The sequence below is a fragment of the Scyliorhinus torazame genome, chromosome 13, assembly GCF_047496885.1.
Source record: "Scyliorhinus torazame isolate Kashiwa2021f chromosome 13, sScyTor2.1, whole genome shotgun sequence".
In the NCBI taxonomy this organism is placed as follows: domain Eukaryota; kingdom Metazoa; phylum Chordata; class Chondrichthyes; order Carcharhiniformes; family Scyliorhinidae; genus Scyliorhinus; species Scyliorhinus torazame.
Window position 1 is genome coordinate 38,091,016 of NC_092719.1, and position 21,876 is coordinate 38,112,891.

The window sequence follows — 21,876 nt, forward strand, 5'->3', positions numbered from 1 at the left end:
TACAGATTGGGGTACTTGACATTGGAAATCTCTTGGCTTTTTAATACAGTCCAAGGGATGGAGAATGTTTTCCAGTTACATTTTTTTTTTAAAAAATTGTTTTTATTAAAGCTTTTGTCAAACAGAATTTTTACATAACTAATAACAGAAAATAAACGAAAAATACTTAACAAAACTAGGTGGCTGTTATCATTATACAAAAAGAAAATATACATTAAATAGACAGTTCCCCCACCTGAGCCCCCCCCCCCCCCCATTACTGCTGCTGCTGACATTTTACCACTCCCCTAGAAAGTCCAGGAAAGGTTGCCACCGCTGGGAGAACCCCTGCAAGGACCCTCTCAAGGCAAACTTTATTTGCTCCAGGCTGAGAAACCCAGCCATGTCACTAACCCAGGTCTCCACACTCGGGGGTTTCGAGTCTCTCCACATTAACAAGATCTGCTCCGGTTGGAGGCTACCAGGGATGCAAAGGCCAACACCTCGGCCTCTTTCGCTTCCTGCACTCCCAAATCCTCTGACACCCCAAAGATCGCTATTGTTGGACTCTGCTTCACCCGCATGTCCAAAATCCTGGACATAACCCTCGCAAAGCACTGCCAGAATTCTTTGAGCACCGGGCATGCCCAGAACATATGGATATGGTTCGTCGGACGCCCTGAACACCTCACACACCTGTTCTCCACCCCAAAGAGCTTGCTCATTCTCGCCGTCGTCATGTGAGCCCGGTGCACCACCTTAAACTGAATTAAGCTGAGCCTGGCCCATGATGAAGAAAAATTCACCCTGCCCAGGTTTTCCAGTTAAATTAAGTAAAATGCTAGATTTCATGCTGGGGTGTGGAAAGATGGGAATCTAGTTGTACTCCAGTCTAATAGATTACCACATTATTGCTGTATTATTGTAGGGTTTCAGGCACTTTGTGTTGTTAACTGCGTGTTTCATACTTCTACCAGAACTTTTTAATAAAGAAAAATAAATTAAGTGCTTTTAAAGTGGATATAGTATTATAGATTGTTAGGAACCTAAAGCTGATCAGCAAAAGGTTGATTGTAAACGCAGTTGATTCCCCTGCTAAATCAATATCAAAAACACCATGTATTTCGCTAACCGATATTACCTGCTTTCCTGTGCAGCGTCTCGGGTGATATAGCTGGAATAATTCAGCCGTAAGCCTTGACTCTTAAGTGACTTTTACAGAGCCTGGTGGAGGGGCAAATGGTATGGAAAAGATACATTTGAAAAATTACTTCAAATTTAAATTATAAAGAGTAGTACAAGAATCTCTTAAGTAAAAAGCCATGAACTTTCACAAAACTTTGCATACATGTTGTTCCTTTGTTTTATGAGGAGATTTAACAGATTTCTATTCCTTTGCTGAAAGAAGAGCAATTAGGATTTCTGCAGATATGATTGGATTGGATTTGTTTATTGTCACGTGTACCGAGGTACAGTAAAAAGTATTTTTCTGCAAGCAGCTCAAACAGATCATTTAGTATATGAAAAGAAAAAGAAAATACATAATAGGGCAACACAAGGTACACAATGTGCATACATAAACGGCAGCATCGGGTGAAACATACAGGAGTACTATTAATCAGGTCAGTCCATAAGAGGGTCGTTTAGGAGTCTGGTAACTGCGGGGAAGAAGCTGTTTTTGAATCTGTTCGTGCATATTCTCAGACTTCAGTATCTCCTGCCTGATGCCAAGTAAAGCTTGTAGTTCAAACTTGCAATAAATGGTAAAGCTGTTATGGTAAGTATGTTCAACTATAATCCTGTTATAGAAGGTGAGCTAAGCCTGATCACACAACAGCTAATCACCTGTTAATTGGCACCTTGGGAGAACATGCAACCATTACTGGTCCACTTGGTGTCCTGGATTGTATAAATATGATACCTTTTCCACTGCAACTTACATGTATTACAGAGTTACACCAATCTATTACTAATGCTCTGCTAATCAGAGTGGACTTTGTGCTGATAAATTTATTCTGTAGCTATATTGTGTCCGAAATCTCTGCCTAAGCTAGAGTAACTTTGATTAATAAAAGGCGTATTTAGAACTAGTGCCTGAAGTTCTTCACACACAACTGATCCCAAAGGAGTAGAGTGAAATATCACTTGAGAGCCAACTGAATGTTGCATTGATGTGATACCGCCATTTTATTTATTTAAAAATTTCAAGTACCCAATTCTTTTTTTCCCAATTAAGGAGCAATTTAGCATGGCCAATCCATCTACTCTGTATATCTTTGGGTTGTGAGGATGAGACCCACATAGACATGGGGTGAATGTGCAAACTCCACCTGAATAATGACCTGGGATCAAACCCGGGTCCTTTGAGCTATGAGGCAGCTGTGCTAATCACTGTGCCACCGTGCCACCCCCGATACCACCATTTTACATAGTTGAATCAAAGTGAGCTGACTGGCCTTCCTCATTTGCAATCATTTTGCCAAAAAGTTTATTTTCACTGAAAACAACACTGAATACAGCCATTTGAAAATAAGTACAGGGTATAATTGAATTTCTTCCTTTTTTCTGTTGGGGCTTTTGAGAGTGGCCTCGTCAAGGGGAGGTCAAGCTTGACAAATTTGTTAGAATTCTTTGAGGAGGTAACGAGGAAGTTAGACGAGGGAGAGTCAGTGGATGTGATCAATTTGGATTTCCAGAAGGTCTTTGACCAGGTGCCTTACAGGAAGCTGCTGAATAAGATAAGAGCCCATGGTGTTCAGGGCATGGATAGAGGATTGACTGACTGGGAAAAGGCAGAGAGTGGGGATAGAGGGGTATTTTTCAGGGTAGCAGCCGGTGCCTAGTGGTGTTCCGCAGGGGTCAGTGTTGGGACCACAAGTATTCAAAACATACATTTTGATCTGGAAGAAGGAATTGTGGGCATTGTTGCTAAGTTTGCAGATGATACAGAGATATGCAGAGGGACAGGTAGTGTTGAGGAAGCGGGGGAGGCTGCAGAAGGACTTGAGACAAGCTAGGAGTGTGGGCAAAAGTGGCAAATGGAATACAATGTTGGAAAGTGTGAGGTTATGCACTTCGGTAGGAAGAATAGAGGCATAGACTATTTTCTAAATGTGGAAAGGCTTTGGAAATCAGTAGCACAAAAGGGACTTATGAGTCCCAGTTCAGGATTCTCTTGAGGTTAACATGCAGGTTCAGTTGGCACTTTGGAAGGCAAATGCAATGTTAGCAATCATTTTGTGAGGGCTAGAATACAAGAACAGGGATGTACTGCTGAGGCTGTACAAGGCGCTAGCCAGGTCCCATTTGGAATATTGTGAGCAGTTTTGCGACCCATATCTAAGGAAGGATGTGCTGGCCTTGGAGGGGGTCCAGTGGAGGTTCACAAGAATGATCCCAGGAATTGAAAGGCTTGTCATATGAGGAGCAATTGAGGACTCTGGGTCTGTACTTGATGGAGTTTAGAAGGATGAGGGGTGATCTCATTGAAATATACGGAAAATGAGAGGCCTAGACAGAGTGGACATGGAGAACATGTTTCCGTAGTAGGAGAAACTAGAAACCTAGGGCTGAAGGGACAATCCTTTATTTCTTTAACCAGAGAATGGTGAATCTATGGAACTCATTGCTGCAGAAGACTTTGGAGTTCAAGTCCCTAAATGCCTTTAAAACAGAGATAGATCGGTTCTTGATTAATAAGGGGATCAGGGGTTACAGGGAGAAGACAGGAGAATGGGGGTGAGAAACATATCAGCCATGATCGAATGGCGGAGTAGACCCGATGTGCCGAATGGCCTAATTCTGCTCCTATATCTTATGGTCTTTTGTCTTATACATACTGTGCTCCAAAACCCATAATCTAGATGTATATTTCAGCATGCATATTATAAATACTGTACTATTAATGCTTTATTTTTCTTGCTATTTTGTTGAACAACTTTTTTTTCTCCCTGTCTGAAAGCATTTATCATGGATTGCCAAAGGTGCTGATGAGGTTCATGGTAAATGCTAGCAGACCTTTTCGCGGGCTGAGCCCAATTCCTTTGTTGGAAATGTTGCTTAATATTGTTCTCCTCAGATAAATACTAAAGATGGTCTAAAAAGAACCCCCATTAACACCATTGTGGAAAACAAGCTAATACCCCACATGTTGCAGCATAGGACTTGTGATGTAATTGATCTTACCTAAATGGTGTCTCACATTAAATAGTAAAAATTACCACTTTTCCATTATTACAGCACCAGAACCTAATGTGTTCAGTATACAAACTTTTAAACTTATAATTGTGTACATAGCAACTTGAATTTCAACAATTTCATGGAATCCTGCTAAGGGTGTTTGATGTCGATCCCAGCCCCGGGTCACTGCCCATGCGGAGTTTGCACATTCTTCCCGTGTCACCCCCCACAACCCAAAGGTGCAGGTGGATTGGCCATGCTAAATTGCCCGTTAATTGGAAAGAAAATTTAAAAAGTGATTTGAGTCATATGAAAATAAGAGGAATTTAGGTAATTGTACAAAAGACAAAGACCGTAAAAGTGACGATCACCACACATGTTGAAGATGCATTGAGATCCAGAGTATGCAGCTTTTTACTTTTACTTTTTAAAATTATCTTTTTATTAAAAAGGGACTAGCAAGTTGGTGATTATTTCATTTGTTGCAAGTGATGTTTCAGAATATAATTTTATGCCTTTGACTGTTGATTTCGAAATTAGCATTTTATAAATTTCTGTGCGATAATGTGGAAAATAATGAGGCTAAAATTGAAAAACATCGGGGCAGCACAGTGATTAGCATTGCTGCCTACGGCGCTGAGGACCCGGGTTTGAATACCGGCCCTGGGTCACTGTCCATATGGAGTTTGCACATTCTCCCTGTGTCTGCGAGGGTTTCACCCCCACAAGCCAAAAATGTGCAGGGTAGGTGGATTAACCATGCTAAATTGCCCCTAAATTGGAAAAAAATAATTGGGTACTCTAAATTTTAAAAGTAAATAAATAAAAAAAATAAAATTGAAAGCCATCAACTTTGAAGGTCTTCACTGGGGAAATCTTACTTTATTTAGAACACCCTGCAAAATATCTAAAGTACTTGTAGGTTTTCTTAAGAAACACTTCCAGGTATTGGGAGCAAATGCTTATTTTTGTTTGTTTTTATCTTGTTATACAATCTATTTGAAGAAATGTCACTGTTAGAATGATATCCCACAGGATCTGATGTGATTGCAATAGTTATCTGTCTGGGTTATTGGCCTTTCTAGATTATATAGATTGTAGGTAGAAATGTATATGATTAAATAGGGAGTTTTACAGCATTTTTACACAAATGGCATTTTAACTCTTGACTCAACATAGGAAGACATGGGCAGCACGGTGGCGCAGTGGTTAGCACTGCTGCCTCACGCGCCAAGGTCCCAGGTTCGATCCCGACTCTGGGTCACTGTCTGTGTGGAGTTTGCACATTCTCCCCATGTGTTTGCGTGGGTTTTGCCCCCACAACCCAAAGATGTGCAGGTAGGTGGATTGTCCATGCTAAATTGCCCCTTAATTGGAAAAAATGAATTGGGTACTCTAAATTATTTTTTAAAAAAGGTAAGAAGATATATGATTAAGTAGTAAATAAATTTGTTTTCTGGGCTTAATTGAATGTGCTTGATTTTAAATCTGTTCTGCCGATTAATTGCATTGTGGGACATACAGGCTTAATTGTTCTATAAGTTGAAGTGCTGCTTCAACTTGCTTTCAGTGAAAACAAAAATCTCCAAATAATGTTGAACCAGTCTGCCAGGAACACAGGTGTTTTCTCAATATTGTTCCATCAGTAATTGCTTGTTAATGGCATGGGTATTTGATCGAGAGAAACTAAAAGAAAATTTGTGAAACTTATTTGGAAGGCATAATTTAAAACTAAGAATACATCGCAAAGACTATTCGACGGATGCATTGAAAAATGTTGATGAGCATGATCTTTCCATTTTCAATTTTGTTCGCTATAAAATAGAGCTTCACTTCATTTGATTTTATTTCTCCTGATAAATATTGTCAGTAAACCATTTTAACAGTGCAATACATTTTCAACCTTCTGCAGTGAATGCTTCAGGGTTTTATGGCTTGAAAAGTGAAGACTGCGTAATTGTATTAACTGGCTAGCTAATTTTAAAGCTGTGGTTGATGAGATAGCACCATTTTAGATTGAACCAATCAAAGTAAGCTAAATGGCCTTCCTCAGCTGCAAGCATTTTGCCATAATATTTGTTTTTACTGGAAAATTATTAAAGTTTGTGACAGAAGGTAAATAATGCTCTCTTGCAGCAAAATACAACCATTTGAAAATAAATAATAACTGAATTTCTTGCATTTGCTGGTAGGAATTTTGAGTGGATTTTTGCCTTCAGGTGATAAATACTATTCCAAAACCCACAAACTAAATGTATATTTCAGTATGTAGATTAGAAATACACAACAATCATTATGCACCTTATTTCTCTTGTTATTTCCTATACCAACTTTTGTCCTTTCTGAAGGCATTTACCATGGACACTGGTTGACATCAGTACCTCACCAAAGGCGCTGATGAGGTTCATGGTAAATGCCAGCAGTCCTTTCAATCATGGGCTGAGCCCAATCTTTTCCTAACCTGTATTTGTTGGGAATATTGCCTCATAATATTCTCCTCAGATAAACACTAAAAATTTCAAGACATGGTATGTTATAGGGTGCTATAATGCATCATCTTATTTAAGTTCATTGCTGATGTCATCAGTATGTGCTGTGATTCATTTTGTAGTTATAAGTGCTCATTAGAATTTAGAAGAATGAGAGGTGATCTCATTGAAACATATAGGATTCTTCAGGAGCTTGACTGGGTAAATGCAGAGACAATGTGTCTCGGACCAGAGGCATAGTCTCAGAATAAAGGGGTACACAATTAAAACTCAGATGAGGTGGAATTTATTCTCTGAGGGTTGTGAGTCTTTGGAACTCCTTGCCACAGAGAGCTTGTGTATATTTAAGGTGAGATAGATTCTTGATAATTAAGGGAATCCAGGGTTACGGGGAAAGGGAAGGAAAGTGAACATGAGGAATGTTGGATCAGCCATGGTCCTATTGAAAGTTGAAGCAGGCTCGAAGGGCTGAGCGACCTCCTCCTATTCCTATTTCTTATGGCCTCGTTAGTTGTTATCTGTGTATATTCATACTTAACTATCATTAGTTCTAATTATATTCTGTTCCCGTTATTTCGATGTTTAACTACTGTATTTTAAACTTCATTATTTTTATGAAATAAAGATAAAGACTATTTACTTTCACTAATGTGTTTTGACTACCTTTTTGGGGTCAAGTTTCCACAAAGTTTGCAGACAGAAGACAAGTTAGCAGCACCATGGCTATGTTTGGGTCTATCAGTGGGTTGGTGGAAGAGAACGAAACTGAACTGACTATGTAGAAAGGTTGAAACACTTTCTTGGGAAATGGACTCACAGGTGAGGCTAGAAAGTACTCAATTCACGTGTGTGTGCGTGAAGACTTACAAGCTCATGTGATGGATGTAGAATTTTATATCTCTTGCAGTAATGTTTTTAAAAGCCTGGATTAAGGTATATATTTGTTGCAGTTATATTTAAATTAAAGAACCTAGGTTAAGGTACCCAGATTCTGTCTCCCCAAACTGTAATTAAGGGGTCGTAAAAGTGAGGTAATTATTGATTTTAACCATTTACTTGGTAAAGAGCTAATTGAATCGTGTTTGATTGCTGGAAATTCTCTGAAGTGTAGATAATTTATGGGGGAAGTAGTGCTTAGTCCTAAATAAGCACAGTAAGAAGTTTTACAACACCAGTTTGAAGTCCAACAGGTTTGTTTTGAATCACTAACTTTCGGAGTACAGCTCCTTCCTCAGGTGAATCTAAATAAGCAGGTCATGGAACTTAGTAGGATACAGGTGATGTAATTAATGGGAGGTGCCAGGTCTGTGTGTAGCGGTTTTGCCAAATGCTGCCAAGTGCTAGGTTAAGCAGAAGTGTTCTGCATCTGCTGTTGAAAGGTCCTCTCGCCAAAAGTCTCTACACAGCTGAGCAAGTAAACCTGTTCTGTGAATTGTCATTTGAACTGTATTGGCTTGCTTAACTGGCGTTGGTAGCAGTTGTAGTTAGTAAGTTTAAGTTTTTCCTTATGTTTATGAACTGTTTAACTGATGATTGCAAAGCTATGTCTTTAATGTTAATGTGGTTAATTTTGATTTTAAATTAAAATTGTTTTAACACAAAGATATCTATTGGTTCGAGTAATCACTACCGGGGTGGAGTATCCTTCCCTCTCAGTTTTCCAAATTAAATAAAAAATTGTTTGCGTTTCTCTTCCGGAATCCCAACAAATGTTGGACTTTTGTCTGGTATCCTATCATGAGTGAGAAATTTAGCTACATCACGGAAACTGGGGGACATTTCAATTGTGGATTTAGTTATGCTCATTCAGAATCACCACAATCCTAAGCCTTCAGTAATGGTACATTTCAAATTCCAGTTATTTTCGGAAGAGGGCAGTCTATTGCTAACTTTGTTATAATAATTAATTATTTGTTATAACAATAAAGATTATTATTATTGTTGCTGAACTGTGTCAGCTGTCTGAATATCACCAGTTTGGGGCAGTTTTTGGAAGACATGCTTCGGGACAGACTAACGAGGACAACTTTCAGCAGTGCTTGCTGGGAGTACCCACAGACTTAAGAAGGCGCTAGAAATTTCTCCGGGCATGGAAATGGCTGTCAATAATGGAAGATATTCCAAAGGCCAGTGGCGCCGTGCAGGTAGGTGCACTGCATGAAGTAAACAAAGAAGCTGCACGTAAAAAGCTTGAAGTGACTGATGACCTTAATGAATGCAGACTTATTTGTTCCACTAAATGTGAACTAAAGAGGAAAGGAATGGAGGAAGCGCTATCTTCCAAGCTCTTTCGTTCTGAAAGAAAAAATGAATGTCTTGAAAATGAAGAATCGTCCAGGATCACACCAACAAGAGGATCAGAAAGGGCCTTCAGATATCTTTTCGGGGAAACTGGAGTCAAATGTCTTTGAGTTAACAACCTTGCTTCGAAATCCAGGTAAATGTGAGGAGCATAAACTGATTACAGCTGCCATTCGCAGACTCCATGAACAAGAAATTGAAGCTGTATCCATTGCAGACCAACCAATTGGCATGCTCGATTGTAGAACACTGTACAATGAATGTACAGTGAAAAGAACCGTCTGGACATCGCACCACAGATAACATGGTCAGGGGCTGGTTTAGCACAGGGCTAAATAGCTGGCTTTGAAAGCAGACCAAGGCAGGCCAGCAGCACGGTTCAATTCCCGTACCAGCCTCCCCGAACAGACGCCGGAATGTGGTGACTAGCGGCTTTTAACAGTAACTTCGTTTGAAGCCTACTTGTGACAATAAGCGATTTTCATTTCATTTCATTTCATTTTCAAGTAAGGAATTACCCACCAAACACAAAGAGAATTTTCTTTAAAGTTGAGCAGGTGAGACTGAGGACTTGGAACAGAGACAGAGGACCCAAGAACTTGGGAACCCGTGGTGGGGCAACTAGTGAGAGCCTGATGAAATGGCTTCTGATTTGGTTGTTGTTCTCGATCCACTGAAGAAAGTTGATGGCCGTTCAGTGAAACCTCTTCGAGTATCTCGATAGAGGGCAGAATCCTCCCATTTGGATTGTTTCTCGTCCAGCACTGACTCTGACTGGGACTCTGAAAGTGGCAAAGATTCCAACTCGAGTATGACAGCTGACTGTTCCAGGGGTAGTGAAACAGTGCATTGCACCAAGAAAGGCAAAGTGGAGGAGGAGCTAACAGAGTCACCAATGTTACGTGAGGATCCCAGCATAGTTGCAAAGCTCCTAAAGTCTGAGATATAATTAAGACATTAGTTTCATTGTATTTCTGTCATTGATGGGGATTGAAATTAAGTGGGGTGGTGAGGTGTCATTGAGTGTTATTATTATGCATCTTATTTAAATCCACTGCTGATGTCATTAGTTGCTGGTACCTGTCTATATACTTATTTAACTGCTATTCTAATTCTACTCTGCTACTGTTATTTTGACGTTTAACTGACTGCTCCATTTTTGAGTCCATACTGTTTTTTAAACTTTGTTTTTATATATTAAAGAAGATTAATTTTCGCTAACGTGTTTTGGCAACCTTTTTGTGGTCACGTTACCACAGGTTTTATGGCTTGCAAAGTGAAGGTTGAGTAATTGTATTAACTGGCTAGCTAATTTTACACCTATAATTTCAAATGGTATTTGGTAATAAAATAAAGCTCCATTATATTGCGTGAATAACACTAGTATCCATAAGTGCTCTTAAATATGAGCAAACATTATTTACACAAAATCCAATGACACTTGTAGTAAACTCGTATTTATGCTCAAATAAAAGTGCTATTTATAGTTTTAAAATACAGGTTCTGGAAACAAAATTCAAATTTCTCAATTATAGTTGGGCAGTAATCTGACAGTTTGAAATATTTGTGACCAACTAAAAATTGGATGTTGAAAACTTAGTAAAATTTCTGGTGTGCAACTGCTTAGCTGCAAATAAGAGCCATCCAAAATACATTTAAATAGTGTCATGGGAGTTCTGTTGAAAAGATGTTGTGAGCAAGTGAGCTCTTTCCAGAACTCAAACCTATGACTAGGAATCTAAAACACTAACACCAGAGCTGATTGACGAGGCAGTAAAGAGCATTTGAAGTTCAATGAATGGAGTCTCCAATCCTTCATGAAACTAATTTTATAGATGATATCTTGCTGGCTGAAATAACTGCCATTCTTTCTTGATCCTTGAACTCTTCAACAAAAAAAAGGAAGCTGACCACTTGAGTTTGCAGGTTTACTAGAAAAAAAGTAAAGTTCAATGACTCAGCACTACCCCCCTGATCGAAAGTGGCTTTTCTAGTTAGCTATAGAAGATATAGGTAAACGGTTTAATTGAGAACTCATGAAGAATGATTAACTGAAATTATATTAAGCATTAATTCAGTGCAACTATAGTTGCGAATTAATCAGATAAGGCTCTCTATTTTCACATTTGACAAGTTGCTTGAGGCCTGCAAGGTCAGTGACTCAACTAGCTAAAAGACCCTATTGTTTGGTAATAACTGGGAGGCTGCCCAGTACGGGCAGTTCCGTTTCTATAGTAACAGCCAGTCTATGTTGAGATGCAGGTGTCAATAATGTGGAAAACTGGCAAGTGATGGTAAGGGAAATTCACACCGATATATTTAAATACATATCTCGCGAATTATTTTTTAAAATAAATTTAGAGTACCCAATTCATTTTTTCCAATTAAGTGGCAATTTAGCATGGTCAATCCACCTAGCCTGCACATCTTTGGGTTGTGGGGGTGAAACCCACGCAAACACGGGGAGAATGTGCAAACTCGACACGGACAGTGACCCAAAGCCGGGATCGAACCTGGGACCTCGGCGCCAGGAAGCTGCAGGATTAACCCACTGAGCCGGTGCCGTGAGGCTGCAGGGCTAACCCACTGCACCACCGTGCTGCCCAATATCTCTCTTAAATTGACGGCAGACACTTTGGCCGAATTGAGTTAATTATAAATTAGTTAAAGTCAATCACAACTATAAAGAAGGCGAAACCTTAAGATAATAATCTTGTTAAGAATCACTTGTCGGGATGGAAAAATCCATTCCGGAATCCATCTATCTCTTTCTGAAACCTATTTTCTTTGCTTGCTTTTGCTAAATTGCCATCTTTCTTTTCTTTAAATCAGTCAGTCATTTTATACTGTGTATTATGATTTGAAGAATTGTATTTTAAACTCTACCACTATATTTGCTAAAGACAATCAATCTGACTAGCTTGCTAAAGGGCTTGTCGGGATTCTCTTAATGTTGTATGGAAAATAAAGTTACCAATGGGCATCACAAACTGACAAAGTTTAGCTGAGCTTTGCCAATAAGCACTGACTTGATCTGTGTTATTTGGGAACTGAGAAGGGATAACGGATATCCAGGGTTCCAAATAGTGACAGAGATCCCCCCCCCCCCGCCCCCCCCCCAATCCCCTCTAATTTAGAGATTTCAGTTTAAACTATGGAATGTGTGGCGTGATTATCCCCGAGGTCTTGTTGAAGAATCCCAGAAAAATGATAGAATTGCATTGATGTACAACACTTCTCTTTAATGTTTTGTATTTCGCTCTGTTCAAATATATTCTGGATAAATCTACTCAAAAATATTGGGAGCTGTAAGACCATTTTGTTATTGGGATAGAGACCTATTATAACTTCATTCTGATAACCAGATTACATGCATAGCTAATTAGTTAGGGTGTTTGGATCATTGTTTATTTAATCCCTTAATTGTTTTTACTGGACCTTGCAGTATAAGAGTTGCTTTAAATGTAAGTTTTCTGTTAGTTTTCCATAATTAGAAATTTCATTTTTAGCAACTAGCTGTTTTGAAATCTTTTGAGTCAGGCTGCTTTTTGAAACCATGCTGTATCTGTCACTGGGCCAGAAACATCTGTTTAAAAATTACTGAGATTAAAACAAATGTTTGAGTAGTGCATGTGGCAAGTCCCATGGAAAAAGTCAATTGCAATCAAGGTGGTTTTCATTTTGAAAAAAGTGTAGGCTAGTTTCAAATGGCATTCAAGTGAATTTAAAATCTTTGTACATTTGGTACATAATCGTTTTTTAAAAAACTGACGTCAATCTGATGCAAGTTTAATTGATTTATGTTAATGCAATGACACTTTGTTCGAATAATACAATAAAATTCTAATTAACTTATTGCTGAAAAAAGAGACATGCTGTCAAAGCTTTTCATCCTGCACTTAGGGCAGATGCAAAAATACGAAATTTCAAAAGGGAACAACAATTTATATTGCATGAGAAAAAGCGTGCTGAATGGTTGGCAAGTGGGCTCTGGTTGAAATTTTGCATTCTTGCATCTGTCCTGATGAGTACAAGAATAAACGCTTCGGCAGATTGCAATACTCGAATCAAATTAAGTTAACTTAAAACAGCGTAAGTGAGTGCAAAAAATGTGAAACTATTAGGCCAGTAAAGGACACATGAGACCGGTGACTGCATCTGAGTGAGTTGTAAATTAGAGTCACGTGGGAATTCAGATGAAATGCACCCAAGGATGTTGAAGGAAGTGAGTGGAGGTTGCAGAGGCCATATTTCTGCAGTTCTGAGACACGGGAGGTGCTAGAGGACTGGAGAATTGCAAACGTTAATGCTCATGTTCAAAAAAGATTGTATGGATAAGCCCAGAAACTACAGACTAGTCAGTTCAACATTGATTGTGGAGAAACTTATAGGAACAATTATTTGGGATAGAATTAATAGTCTCATGAAAAATTGTCAGCAAGAGTCAGCATGAACTTCTTAAGGAAAAATCATGTTTAACGTTACTGGAGTTTTTTTTTTTTTTTTTTTGAAGAGGTAAAAGAAAGGGTTGATTAGGGTAATGTTACCGATGCTGTAAACATGGACTTCCGGAAGGCATTCAATACAGTGCCGGACTTGAGTAAAGTTATAGCTCATGGAATTAAAGGGACAGTAGTAACGTGGATCCAAAATTGCCTGGTTAATACGAAACAGTGAGTAATGATTAATGTACATTGTTCAGGCTAGAGGGCGATTTGTAGTGGTCATCCCCAGGGGTTGGTATTGGGACCCTTGCTTTGCCTGATTATATCTTAATGCTCTAGATCTTGGTGTGCAGGCAACAGTTTTGAAGATGCGGATGATACAAAACTTGGAAGCATTGTAAACTGAGGAGGACAATGTAGAACTTCAAAAGGACATCGGCAAGTTGGTGGAGTGGGCAGAAAGGTGGCAGATGATGTTCAACACTGAAGTGTGAGGTGATTTATTTTGTTCAGAGGAACATGAAGAAACAATATAAATAAGGGGTGGAACTCTCAGGGATGTGCAGGAACAAAGGGAGGGACCTGGGTGTAAACGTGCATAAGTCATTGATGGTGGCAGGGCAGGTGGAGAGAGCAGTTAATGCATACAATATCCTCAGCTTTATCAATGGGATAAGAGTAAGGAGGTTATGCGGACACTAGTATAGGACAATAGTTAGATCTCAGCTGCAGTATTGTGTACAGGACATCTTTGAGATATCCCCCAGAAGCATTGCCCTGGAGCTTGGAAGTTACGCCCATAGTCTTTCTACTAACTTTTTCTACACTTTAGTTTTGGTACACTGTTCATTACAACTGGAGAAGGGGTAATGAAACCAACATTGTGTTAGTATTGCCAGCATACACATTAGGCAGCATTTGTGTTAGCAGAACAAGGTAACTTCAGCTTCATGTCTAGATTAGATTGCAGTTACAACGGCTATTAATATTTATAAGGTAGGCAGCAATATAGTTGCCAAGAGGCAATATACTGTTGATGTCCAACCTTTTCAAGCCATGGGCCAGATACACATTTCAGGACTAATGAGTGTGTTGGCCAAAATGTGATTGCCCAAAATGTGCGTGTATTTTCCTCCTCTGCTGCTTGTAAACTTGATTCAGATTCAGTTCTTTAGGACTGAGTGGTTTTTAAATAAGTGAAACTGAGTAAACATCAAAATTTGGGTGCAAAGATGAAAGGGAGGGAGCTCATGGGATAAATGAAAAGCATTTGTTGCCAAGCTTTGTTGCAAGATTCGGGATATACATTCTCAAACTAGATCTGGAGAAACTTAATGGGGGGGGGGGGGGGGCATCTGCAAAATAATATGGAAGTGCTGGCTGAGGTGGACTGGTCTTATGGATGGGCAACTACCCAGTGATTGCACCTCATCTTACAAACGGGTGTCAATTCGAAAATCGTTCTGTTGTTTAAGATGCTTGCCATTTAAAAAAAATTCCTACATGAAATGCTACAGCGAGTGTAAATGGAGTCTGCAGCTCTTGCATTGGTGCACTGTTACTTTAGATGCTCAAGACCCACACATGTCTCAGGCCACCCTTCTGCTGGTCTGTCAGTGCCCCAGAGACCACCGCTTTGCCAGACTATGAATAAACCAAACTCTGGTTTTATGGGAAAGCAAAATGCTGTGGATGCTGGAAATGAGAGATCAAAACCAAAAACCAATGGAAATACTCAACAGACTAGGCAGATTGGAACAGAGATGACATTTCAGGTTGATGACCTTTCATCAGAACAGGGAAGCAAGACATGTCATTGTTTTTGAGCAATGGGGGGCATAGGTAGGTATGGGCATAGGTAGGTCTGCGATGGGGTGGAAGACAGTAGAGCTTGAATGACAGAAGAATTGGTCTTGGGGAAACCAAAGGAAATGGTGATGGGGCAGGAAAAGTAACAAAATATGTGCCGAGAGCAGGTGTGCTGCTCTGCGAAAGTGAATATAACACTAGAAAAACCAAAACATGCAAAGAAAAGGAAACAAATTGGGTAGGGTTTGGGCCAGAGTTTATGGTCTGAAACAGTTGAACTTGGTGTTTCGTCTGGAAGGCTGTAAAGTTCCCAATTGAAAGATGAAGCTGCTGTTCCTCAAACTTAAGTTGAACTTCACTGGAACAGTGCAGTCAGCCAAGGGCAGAGATGTTTGCATGAGACGAGGTGGATAATTAAAATGGCAGGCCACCGGAATCTTGGGGTCATGCATGTGGACTTAATGGGGGCAATTCCGCAAGGCGGTCACCAAATCTGTATTTGGTCTCCCCTACGTAGAGGAGACCGCATTATGAGCAGCAAATACAGTATAATAAATTGAAATAAGTATATGTAAATTGTTGCTTCATCTGGAGGGTGTGTTTGGGTGGTGAGAAGAGAGGAGGTAAAAGGGTAGCTGTTACATCTCCTTTGACAGTATGGAAAGATGGCATGGGAAGGGCACAGCGTGTTGGGGTTGACTTGAGGAGTGGATTCAGGTTTCATGGAGGGATGCTGGGAAGGGAAGACATGGTTGGTGGCATCGCACTAAAGATAGATCGATTTTATGGTCGGAAGCAGGGACACTGATCTCACTGCCGAGCATATAAGTAAATATCTCAAGCATTATTAAAATACCCTTTCCATGCAACATTTTCATCTGAATGTTATATAATATTTTAATTTAGATGCCTGGGTCTGTGATTACTAATTCATTTGAAAATAGTGCGGTGGCATAGGGGTATTGTCACTGGGTGGGTGGAGAGGTGGTGGCGTAGTGGTATTGTCACTGGACTAGTAATCCAGAGGGAAATGTCTGGGGTTCCGGGTTCGAATACCACCATAGCAGATGGTGAAATTTGAATTCAACAAAATTCTGGAATTAAGAGTCTGATGATGACCAATGAAACCATTATCGATTGTTGTAAAAACCCATCTGGTTCACTAATGTCTTTCAGGGCAAGAAATCTGCCGTCCTTACCTGGTCTGGCCTCCATGTGACTCCAGGCCCACAAAGCAATGTGGTTGACTCTTAACTGCCCCCCACTGAAATGGCTTGGCAAACCACTAACTTGAAGGGCAATTAGGCAAGGGCAACAAATGCTGGCCCAGCCAGTGACGCCCACATCCCAAGAACTAATTTTTAAAAATTTAAAAAACAAAAGGGTTTGAGAGCCAATAGTCCAGTACAGCCTTGCCTTAAGCTGCTACTTTGAAACTGGACTGCGATATACATAATGCAAATACAATTCCTACATTGGCTGCGCAGTTTATTTGCTAATGCTTTCAGCACTACAGCCAGCCATAATTTGATTTTTTTAATGGAATTGCTTTTTGTGTTCCTGTGATATCTAGAGTGGGTATAACAACAATTGTGCCCAACACTTTTACTATGTTCTTTTATATGATACAAGGATTTGGTGATCTAGGAATGTGTTTGCAGTGTTGAATGATCCTGCACGTGGTCTGATAGAAAAGTGAATCTGAATTATGACAATAGAAACAAAGATAGCAATTGTTGCAGCTCTAACTGGATATCAATCTAATTGCATAAAACGTAGCTGAATTATTTATTTTTATTTCTCCAGTTCACATTACACAGAAAACATACCTTGTGCTGCAGCAAAATACTATAGTTACATGATATGGTTTATCCAGAGTCAGAGGCCATGTCTTGCATAAAGTTTTCAGAAGCTGCCTTGGCCAAGCTATTTGACAGCTTGCATCAGGATATCTCAAAACACTTCATACCCAATAACTTATTTAAATTAAACCCTCCTAATTACTCACTAATACACCAGCTGATAAAGCATTTCTTTATTTACTACTTCTAAAATTTTCATAATTATCAACATTTCCTGAGAATAGGAAACGTTATTGAGACAATTTTTATAAAAAGGCTGCTCTTCCCCTTTCTGTAACTGATTCAACTTGATACATTTCTTTTTGTCCCCTCTTGATGGCATTAATATCCTTCTAAAAGAGGGTGTTTCTAAACTAACCACGTTCTTAAATGCAGCCTAACCAATTTCCAGCATTAGCCTTACGATCTGCATTTGACTCACCAATGCTATTTATAGAATATAGGATTGCATACTTAATTTTTAACATCACTATTAACTTCTCCTTTTTAAGATTTGTGATACTAAACCCCTCTTATTAAATACCGGTCCACTTTGAATATTTCATCTATTTATTTTGCCAAGAATATATCATCTCTCAGTTCTCTGTCCTCATTTTCACCCAATCTGACCAATTTAGCGATCTTGTGTTCTCTTGGAATCACTTTTTCTGTCTCCAAATTTATATCCATCTGGTCCCGAGAATATGTTATCGCTGAATTCTGTTTTTGGTCCTTGGCCGGCTTTGCCATTTGTTCTGTCACGTTCTTTTTAATATCCTATATCTTGATTTTACTAACATCTATGAACCATCCTACTAAATGTCTTTTGATAATGCATATACAGAACATTTTCTTGTTATCATCTGATCTGCAAGGATGGGTTTAAGAGCAGCAGATTATTTACTTCAGAGAAAAGCTAGCTGACTATTTTTTAAGGCTATGGCCTGCGAGGAATCTATTTGGGATGAACACAAGCTTAGATATAGAAATGGACTGGTATAGTATGGAAAGCAGGGAAAATTGCTTCATTGTTTGAGGATGCAAGCACTTTGCTGTACTAGTTTTTATAACTGCCAGATGGCAGAGCTATTTCTTTGGTCCCCTAGGTTTCCATTAAATGGGATTTAGAGAAAACAAGAAAAATAACATCTAAATATTGGAATTGGCAACTTTGTAGATGGGCCTTTGTATCTAATGCTTCCTCAAGGTCCTGGGTGTGTGTGATGCTGAAAATGTTTTGTACTACAATATTGCACACATTTGGTTTTTAAAATCCTGTTTTATTGGGGCATAATTACAGTAGAAGAATGTTTGTTTCATTGTTCCTTCCTGCTTTCAGCTCTTTTCTTGTGCAATTGGGTGCTAAAACTAATATCTTGGTGATCATATGCTTGCTCCAATCCCAAATTCAAGAGGAATCCTGAAGAAAGAAAATCGCATATATGTGGTGTTTTTATGACCTTGAGATATATCAAAGCACTCAACAGTCAATTAAGTACTTATGAAGTGTTAGCACTGTGATACTGCAGACAGCATGTGTGGTGATTGTCCCTTTTTAAGGGCAACACCAGAAAAGGATGACCTGGTTTGGGGGACCAACAGGTGGTAGTGTCCTCTTAGGCAAGAGACATATGGGGACCTAGGTATAACCATGCAGCTGCAGGCTGCTGAACAATTCTTATTAATAAATCCTTTTTGTTTTCACGAATGGAGTCTCTGAAAGTGTATAATTACAACATGGCAGCAAGTGTGTGCACAATAAGCCCCACAAACTGCACTATATGAACTGATTTGTTTCATTAGTGATCTTGGTTGAGAGGTGGGCAGGCAGAGTTGAAAATAATGCCATTGTATCTTTTAACTCCTGAGAACATCTGAAAGATAAAGTGCAGCATTCCCCCAGTATTACAGAATGAGCCGCTAAAACCTATAGTGTATAGTGGGACTTGAATGCATAAACTCCTGAGTCAGCTGAGAGTGCTATGACTGACTGCAAAATGGCCACTTGTTTTAAAATAATATATATATTTCTGCAGGTTTTGGGCTTCGCTGGCTAGGCCAGCATTTGTTGCCCATCCCTAATTATCCTTGAGAAGGTGGTGGTGAGCTGTCTTCTTGAATCGCTGCAGTTCATGTGATGTAGGCACACCCACTGTTATTAGGGAGGGAGTTCCAGGAATTTGACCCAACAATAGTGAAGGAATGGCGATATATTTCAAAGTCAGGAAGGGGAGTGACTTGAGGGGAACTTCCAAGTGGTGGTGTTCCCATGTATCTGCTGCCCTTGTCCTTCTAGATGGTAGTGGTTGTGGGCTTGGAAGGTGCTGCCGAAGGAGTCTTGGTGACTTCCTGTCGTTCATCTTGCAGATGGTACACACTGCTGCTACTGTGCGCGGTGGTGGAGGGAGTGAATGTTTGTGGAAGAGGCCAGTCAAGTAGGCTGCTTTGTCTTGGATGGTGTTGAGCTTTTTGACTGTTGTTGGAACTGCACTCCTCCAAGAAAGTGGACAGTATTCCATCACACTCCTGACTTGTACCTTGTAGTTATTGGACAGGCTTTGGGGAGTGAGGAGGTGAGTTACACGCCACAGGATCCCTAGCCTCTGACCTGTTCTTGTAGTCACAGTATTTATGTGACTAGTCCAGTTCAATTTTTGATCAATGGCAACCCCCACGATTTTGTTAGTGAGGGTTTCAGTAATGGTAATGCCATTGAATGTCCAGGGTGATGGTTTGATTCTCTCACAGGAAATGGTCATTGTCTGGCACTTGTGTGGCGTGAATGTTACTTGCCACTTGTCAGCCCAAGCCTAGATATTGTCCAGATCTTGCTGCATTTGCACATTGACTGCTTCAGTGCCTGAGGAGTTGTAAATGGTGTTGCATATTGTGCAATCACAAGCAAACATCCCCACATCTGACCGTGTGTTGGAAGGAACGTCATTGATGAAGCAGCTGAAGATGGTTGGTGCTAGGACACTAACCTGAGGAACTCCTGCACTGATGTTCCAGGACTGAGATGATTCCCCTTCAATCACCACAACCATCTTCCTTTGTGCCATGTATGACTCCAACCAGCGGAGAGTTTTCCCCTGGTTCCCATTGACTCCAGTTTTGTTGGGAATCCTTGATGTCATTCTCGATCAAACGCTGCCTTTGATTGAAGTCAAGGGCAGTCATTCTCATCTCCCCTCTGGAGTTCAGCTCTTTTGTACATGTTTGAACCAAGGCTGTAATGAGGTCAGTAGCTGAGTGACCCTGGCGGAACCCAAACTGAGCATCAGTGAGCAGGTTATTGCTAAGTAAGTGTCATTTGATAGCACTGTTGATAACCCTTTCCATCTCTTTACTGCTGATTGAGGTTAGACTGATAGGTAATTACCAGGGTTGGATTTGTTCTGATTCTTGTGTACAGGACAAACCTGGGCAATATTCCACATTGCTGGGTATATGCCAGTGTTGTAGCTGTACTGGAACAGCTTGGCTCGGGATGCGGCAAGTTCTGGAGCACAAGTCTTCATAACTATTGCTGGAATATTGTCAGGGCTAATATCTTTCCTACTAACCAGTGGGGAGGACCTCTGGAGGAGACCGAGAGGGATCATCCACTTGTCACTTCCGGCTGAAGGTCATTGCGATGCCTCAGCCTCAACCTTTGCGATGATGTGCTTGGTTCCTCTGACATGGAGGATGGGGATATTTGTGAAGCAACCTCCTTCAGTGGGTTGTTTAATTGTCTGCCACCTTCATGACTGGATATGGCAGGACTGCAGAGCTTAGATCTGATCTATTCGTTTTGGATTGCTTAGCTCTGACTATCACTTGCTGCTCGTGTTGTTTGGCATTCAAGTAATCCTGTGATGTAGCTTCGCCAGATTGATTTTTCGGTATGCCTGGTTCTGCTCCTGGCATGCCCCCCTGCATTCTTTATTGAACCAAGGTTGATCCCTTGGCTTGATGGTGGTGGGGGATATGCCGGTTCATGGAGGTTACCGACTGTGGCCAAGTACAATTCTGCTGCTGCTGATGGCCCACAGCATCTCGTGGATGGCCAGTTTTGAGTTGCTAGATCTGTTCCGAATCTATCCCATTGAGCACGATGATAGTGCCACACAACATGGTGGAGGGTACCCTCAATGTGGAGACGGGACTTCGACTCCACAAGGACTGTGCGGTGGTCATTCCCACAAATACCGTCATGGACAGATGCATCTGCGGCAGGCAGGTTGGTGAGGATGAGGTCTAGCATGTTTTTCCCTCTTGTTGGTTCCCTCTCCACCTGTCACAGACCCAGTCTGACAGCTATGTCCTTTACGGCTCGGTCAATTGTGATGCTACTGAGCCACTCTTGGTGGTGGACATTGAAGTCCCCCACCCTTGAGCTACATTCAAGCCTATCGGCAATAATGAACATTTTAAATAAAACATTCTGAACTCTTTTTTTTTTGTTGTTTTTGTTGCAGTAAATGTTAAATGTTCCAGACATTTTCAGCTTGCTTTTTCAGCCAAGCTTCTACATTTCCGTACACAGTCAAACTACTTTGCATTTTAATCTGTCTCTGATTTAGTACTAGTGCATATGCTTTTGTACATGAATTTGATTGTTTAACTCCCTGAGGTGATCTCCATTCATTTGGCACCTGGTTACAGTTCAAAACCTGTGTAGGGGAGGGGGAAGAACACTAAATTGTTTACATTATGTTAATGTGCAACTGAAGATGTTTCTGTCTCTTACAGGTGCTGGTGAATCTGGCAAAAGTACCATTGTTAAACAGATGAAGTAAGCATCCAGTTTTTTTTGGTTGGGCAAGTGGGTGAAACTGTCCAATTTTC

The 21,876-nt window shown here is 40.2% G+C and overlaps 1 protein-coding gene across 2 annotated transcripts in view; it reads left to right on the forward strand.

Moving 5' to 3' along the window:
- The window catches only part of LOC140387968 (guanine nucleotide-binding protein G(i) subunit alpha-1), a 64,942-nt gene that overhangs the window by 23,171 nt on the left and 19,895 nt on the right, over positions 1–21,876 (forward strand). For both annotated transcript variants that reach the window (XM_072471380.1, XM_072471381.1), the window contains exon 2: positions 21,781–21,823. In XM_072471380.1, the coding sequence (XP_072327481.1) occupies positions 21,781–21,823 (43 nt within the window). The remainder of the gene's footprint in view (positions 1–21,780; positions 21,824–21,876) is intronic.